We start from the raw sequence: 5,992 nt of genomic DNA on the forward strand, positions 1-5,992 counted from the left end.
ATGACGAAAAATATTGTCCGTTACAAAAATGTTAAACTTGGTCATAAGTGGGTTCGGATGTCAGACCTGCCTATATGTACATGTCCAGCTTGGCCCATAATTGCGTTCGGATGTCAGTACACGTCACTCACTCCTTATCTCAAATCATTCCTATTTCTCCTTAGTTACGAAGAGTTGTGTACCTTGGGGAGCAATTATTTTTTTATTTCCTTTTTTTCTATCAAGTCTACCATTTACTAAATTTTTCTCTTTCGATGTGTTAAAGTAAATATTTGAATAATGTAAGATTAATGATTAGATATAAATGACCTTATTGATTTTAAATAAATGAAATAAATGTCTTTTAGTTTTTTTTAAAGGGAGAAACTAATTGTACGAGGCTCTTCAATGATGAAAAGCAGGCTTGGGTTCCAAAATTCTGTTGAATAGGGATTGAATATAGAATATTCAGGAATGCGACAAGGATCATTTTATCAAGACACGTACCAAGATCTTGTGTATTTATTTACCAATTGGTTTATATAATTGTTAACACAAATATATTTTGTTTAACTAATCTATATCATGGATAAGCCACAGATTATCCTCCACATTCAGAAACCAGTGAACTACACGGTGTTCGATGCCAAATGGATTCCATGCAGTGCAAAATTTGTGGCACTGGGTAACTATGCCAGGGGTACTGGTGCTCTCCAGATATTTGAAGTCTCTCAAGGCGACGCCAAAGTAATTAAAGATGTAAGATCTTTTTTTTTTATTCTTTTTAAAAATTTTTATAGTGTTTAAATGGAGGCTGAAAAACATTTACGCTGTGATTATGTCTGGGGATAATAAAAATTGGTTTTTCATTATCCCCAGACGCATATTTGAAACTCGGCTCTTCTAAACAATTATCCACATTCCAGAATATGGAATGTCTCCAGATGCACACAGAAATAAGGAAAGTTAATAAAATATCTATAAAAACATAAAATTAACCAACATTAAAATCAATTGTTACTACATATATACACAATATGCGTCGACTTCGAAGTGGGTGTCATGGCCGAATGGTTTAGTCGTCTGCCCTGGAAGTTTGACCATAATCGACGTTGTGGTTTCGAATCCTGGTAACGTCACTTTTTTTTTTAATTCCGTCTTCTTTTTACAGAACGTTGAAAGGAATAAATGTCCCATCCATCCTCCCTCCACCTCTTTTTTTTATTATTAAACTCTCTCTCTCTCTCTCGCTCTCTCTCCTCTCTCTCTCTCTCTCTCTCTCTCTCTCTCTCTCCTCTCTCTTCTCTCTCTCTCTCTCTCTCTTGTTTTTTTTTTTCAAGTTTCTAGCAAATATATTCGTCCCCACTCCGATCTCAAATAGTGTCTAAAAAGAATAGATAATTAAAAAGCAAACAAACAGAAATATTCAGAGAGCGACCAAATGGTCAGATAGAGGAGAAAAGAAAAAAAAACAATAATTGTTTTAAAAATAAAAATAATTTAAGAAATTCATGCTCAGAAACAGAACATTTACATAAAGGTTTAGCAAACAAAAAACTCTAAGGTTTAGGTCAAAATATAAAAAAAAAGAAAAAGAGAGATTTCCCTCGGAGCAGGGAATAGTGTTAACAATAATAATAATGATAATAATAATAATAATAATATATAAAATTAATTTTAATAATAATAATAATAATAATAAATAATAATAATATATAATAACAATTATAATGATAATATTAATAATAATAATAATAATAATAAAATAATAATATAATAATATTAATTAAAAATAAAAAATAGTAAGTATTAATAAGAGTATTAATAATATATATTTTATTTAATAATATAATAATATATTATGATAATAGTATTATAATAAAAAACAATTATATAATAAGTTTTATTATTAGTTTTTAAATTGATATTTTATATATTATTATTATTATTATATATTATTATTTTATTATTTATTATATCATATTTGACACAACAACAAAAAAACATACAATCTAGAGCGTATTTTAATATTAAATAATTTATTATATTATCGCGAAATAAAATATTCAACTGATTAAAAAAACTCTTACTCGGAACTCGGAACAAAAGTGATAACAAGGAAAATCATTTGGGAAGAAAGAAAGAAAAAGTAAAAAAAAAAATAGTGGGGGGGGGGGGGGGGGGGGGGGGGGTCGCGACCGGTTCTAATCTGTGCAGCTAAAAGGAATAAAATGAAAGGTGGCCTAACCCACTGAGCTGTCTATCCACACCGCTATCGGAATATCTTAAATTCATATATGAGCTAAACATATTTTCACCATTTTTGCTTCCTTGTTTTGGTAGTTATTTTCATCTCTGATTCGAATAAAAATATGTTGTTGGATCTAGTTTTGTGGACGTGTGATACTAAATTGTATTGTCTTGTGCGAAGCAGACAGGAAAATAACAGGTGTCGGTTTTGGGCTTTGGGGCGAACAACGCCATGGCCTAGGAATTCGTCTGCGAATTAAAAAATAATTCCCGGTCGTCCCCAAAATTGTGGCCAGAATGAGCAAATTATAGAAACAAGAGATGATCAATAAAGTTAACAGGTAGGTAGGTAGTGAAAATTTAAATGGTTGGTGGACTATGAACAGATTTGATGATTAACAACTTTCTTCCTGGTTGAAAATAAAAAGTCGAATTGCCAGTTTGACGTTTTCAGATCAAAGTAACAAAAGAAATTTCATTGATCCATTTGCTTTAAAATATTTTTTTAAAAAGAGCTGGATTTGACATTTGATCACTATTTACTTTCATCTTGTGTTAAATATCACTTGATATATTAACTGTTTTGGGACACAACCACTAGTATTTTTTCCAGAATATTTGGTATTTTTCACGCCTAGTTTGGCATTTTGCATAAAATCTTTCTGCCCACTTGCTACATGCGTCTGGGGATAACCAATTTTTGTTTTCCCCAGACAGGCGTCTGGGAATAATGACAGCCAAACATTTATCCACTGGCACTGGTGACTGGTGATTAGCTGAGTTAGAATTAGACACTTTGATAAAATTTTGAAACACAAAACATCATAATTTGACCCAACCAGATGGATACCGAATAATGTTTAATGTGCTACTTTATTTGTTTCTCTACGACAAACAGTTCCAGAGTTATTGATATTTGTTTTCTGTTGAAAATTTTAGTCAATTTTATCGAGAGAATCAGTAACTCTCGGCGATCGGGAAAGTTAGGGTTTTGCAGTAGAATTGGCCCACATGCCACATGTTGTATTTAGTAATTTTGTTTCAATGAAAAAAATAAATGGTAAGTGTTGGGTATCATGATAAATGTCAGAAAATAAGCTTCATTTTCAGGTATGGTAAATATGTCCTGAAATTTAGGGTTGATGGCTGGTAAAATAAAATGGTGGCGTTTTTATACACCTCCGTTGGAGGTGTACAAAAATGCAGATAGGGGGCTACACAGCCGTTTACTGCTTTCACTTTAGTTCGACAGGTAAATTTTGCCGGACGCTAGTTCATAACAGATGACGAGTCACGGCCTGTGCCGAAAGGGCGACTGAGCAACTTTTCCTATTTTGACGATTTTTTTCTCAAGTTCAAAGTGGCGTAGTAAAGATGCTATTAAATGTTGCAATAAGATATTTTAGAGTCATAACTAGTGATTTACATACTTTTATTTGATAAAATTTTAATAGATCATTTGGGATTAGATTTTATAGGAAATAACCATAAAAATGGGTCCGAAATTTTAATTACTTCAAACGATATAATCAAACATTACATAGTTATCTGAGTTTATACAAATAAATGAGAAATACTGCAATAATCATCAATATTCACAGAGTAAAAATTATAATCAAAGTCGTTTTGTAATGAAGCATTGTTGAGATATCCGCTCACCTGTACAGCCATATCCTTTTTTGACAGCAATTTTAAAAATGCGTAATCACCGAATTGTAGGGGTTTGTTGATCAAATGATCAAAACGAACTGGTTTTAGTAATGGCAATTGACAATTCTTAGGAAAAGATATGTTATATGCATTCCTTTGACGTTTGTATAGATCTAAACTATAATAATAAAAATAATAATAATAATAATAATGATGATAATGATCATTTTCATGAAAATAATATAGTGGCGATCACCTAAACGCCTGCTAATTTTGGTAAACGCAATAATTTCTCTTTAAAATATCGTTCTAAATGCCCGTTTAAAAAAAAATTGGAATTTGCCTTTATATGTCCACTCTGACAGAAAGGAAATAAAAAAAAGAAAGAAAGAAAGAAAGAATAAAGAATTTTACTGAATCATTTGCGACCGAAGAATTGACTCATCACCTGTTTCCGAGAGTTTTATTTAACTTCCCAACGCCCCAAATTACTATCAATTCATTCAATATAATTTACTCCTCCCCACTCCACGCTCTCCGGCAATTTCCTTCCATGTCCCTCAAACTGCTTTCTTTCCATGAGCGTCCAATCAGCTTTTTACAATTGCCCATTTCCAATTGGCTGCTGAAAAAGGACAATTCTAATTTCAATTGTCCACCACTCGGTCATCAGCAAAGTCCAGAAAGCTCCTCCTACTCAAATCACACATACCCACGAATATGATAGGCCTTGTAGACCAGTCACTGGTCTTTGATGTTACACAACCATCCGCCAGCTTTGATCACATCGCTTTTGATGATGTCACTCAATATCTATCTTCTCTCAAACCCGTTGACAGTACCACGAGTCAACATAAAAGAATATCGCGATGAGGTGCGAATCGTGAAGATGGAATGACGTAGCGGTGTTAAAGTTATAGGTTCAAAGTTCAATTGTCAGAGAGAACTGATGAGAGATTAAACTGAGGTGGTAAAATGAAAATTGTTTCGTGGTAAAACGTTGCATAAATTAGTTTTATGTACACCAACACACACACCAAAACACACACACACACACACACACACTCTCTCTCTCTCTCTCACTCTCTCTCTCTCTCTCTCTCTCTCTCTCTCTCTCTCTCTCTCTCTCCTCTCTCTCTCTCCAGTGCTGCGACAAAAAAAAAGGACGCCTACCAGATAGCTAATACTATTTAAAATGGAAATTTGTTGAAAATGGTCTGCTTATTGATCAACCGAAGCATCGTGGATAACAGAAATGATCATTGTGAATCAGTTGAAACACGGGATATCGATGTAATACTAATACTAGTAATAATCATATAATATCAGTGTATTTATCTTACTCTTGATCACCACTGTAATAATAATAATAGTAAAAAATAAATAATATCCATTTTTTTACAATAAAAAATCGTGATAAATGCATTGAAAAGATGGGAGGGGGGGGGGGGGAGGATTAATGATCAGATAATCAAAGTGAACTGTTATTTTAAAAAAAATTGACAATCATAGGTAAAGATAAGTTATAAGTATTCCTTTGAACTTTGTATAGACGTCTAGATCTTAACACATTTTATATATTAATACTTTTTATTAACATACGTAAAACCTCACGATTATTGTAAGGAACAGCTGATTGTTACATTTCACAGAAACAGCTTCCAACGTTCTGTTTTCTTTTTTTCACTGGTGGAACTTCACTTGCTAATTCTGGAGCAGTTTGCATGAAATGTTTTTTGACCACATATCTCATTTGAGCCCTTTCACAGCTTATTCAGCAGAGTCCATTTGCATTGAGATAATGCTTGTTTTCAGTATGACCATTCATCTGAGTAAAGAAAAAAAATAATTAGTTATTATTGATATTGATGATGATGATGATGATGATGATGATAATAATAATAATAAGAATTGTAATTATAAGAGTTATAATAATATTATTGATTGTTAGTAATAATACGATAGTGATCGCCTAGATGCCTGCTAATAATAATAACGTAATAATTTTCCTTTAAAATATAGTTCTAAATGCCCGTTATTCAAAATGGAATCCGCCTATATACCCACTCTGAAATATTTTTAGCAAAATTAAGATAGAGAAAGAAGTTTACTG

At 32.2% G+C, this 5,992-nt stretch overlaps 1 protein-coding gene across 1 annotated transcript in view; it reads left to right on the top strand.

The window, feature by feature from the left end:
- Positions 1-294: 294 nt before the first annotated feature.
- Positions 295-5,992, top strand: part of LOC144979675 (dynein axonemal assembly factor 10-like) — a 34,763-nt gene continuing 29,065 nt past the window's right edge. The window contains exon 1 of the mRNA XM_078926550.1: positions 295-738. Within this exon, the coding sequence (XP_078782676.1) occupies positions 565-738 (174 nt within the window). The 5' untranslated portion in view covers positions 295-564. The remainder of the gene's footprint in view (positions 739-5,992) is intronic.

The sequence above is a fragment of the Berghia stephanieae genome, chromosome 1 (genome assembly GCF_034508935.2).
Source record: "Berghia stephanieae isolate SIO BIC M18660-M18661 chromosome 1, UCSD_Bste_1.3, whole genome shotgun sequence".
Taxonomy (NCBI): Eukaryota; Metazoa; Mollusca; class Gastropoda; order Nudibranchia; family Aeolidiidae; genus Berghia; species Berghia stephanieae.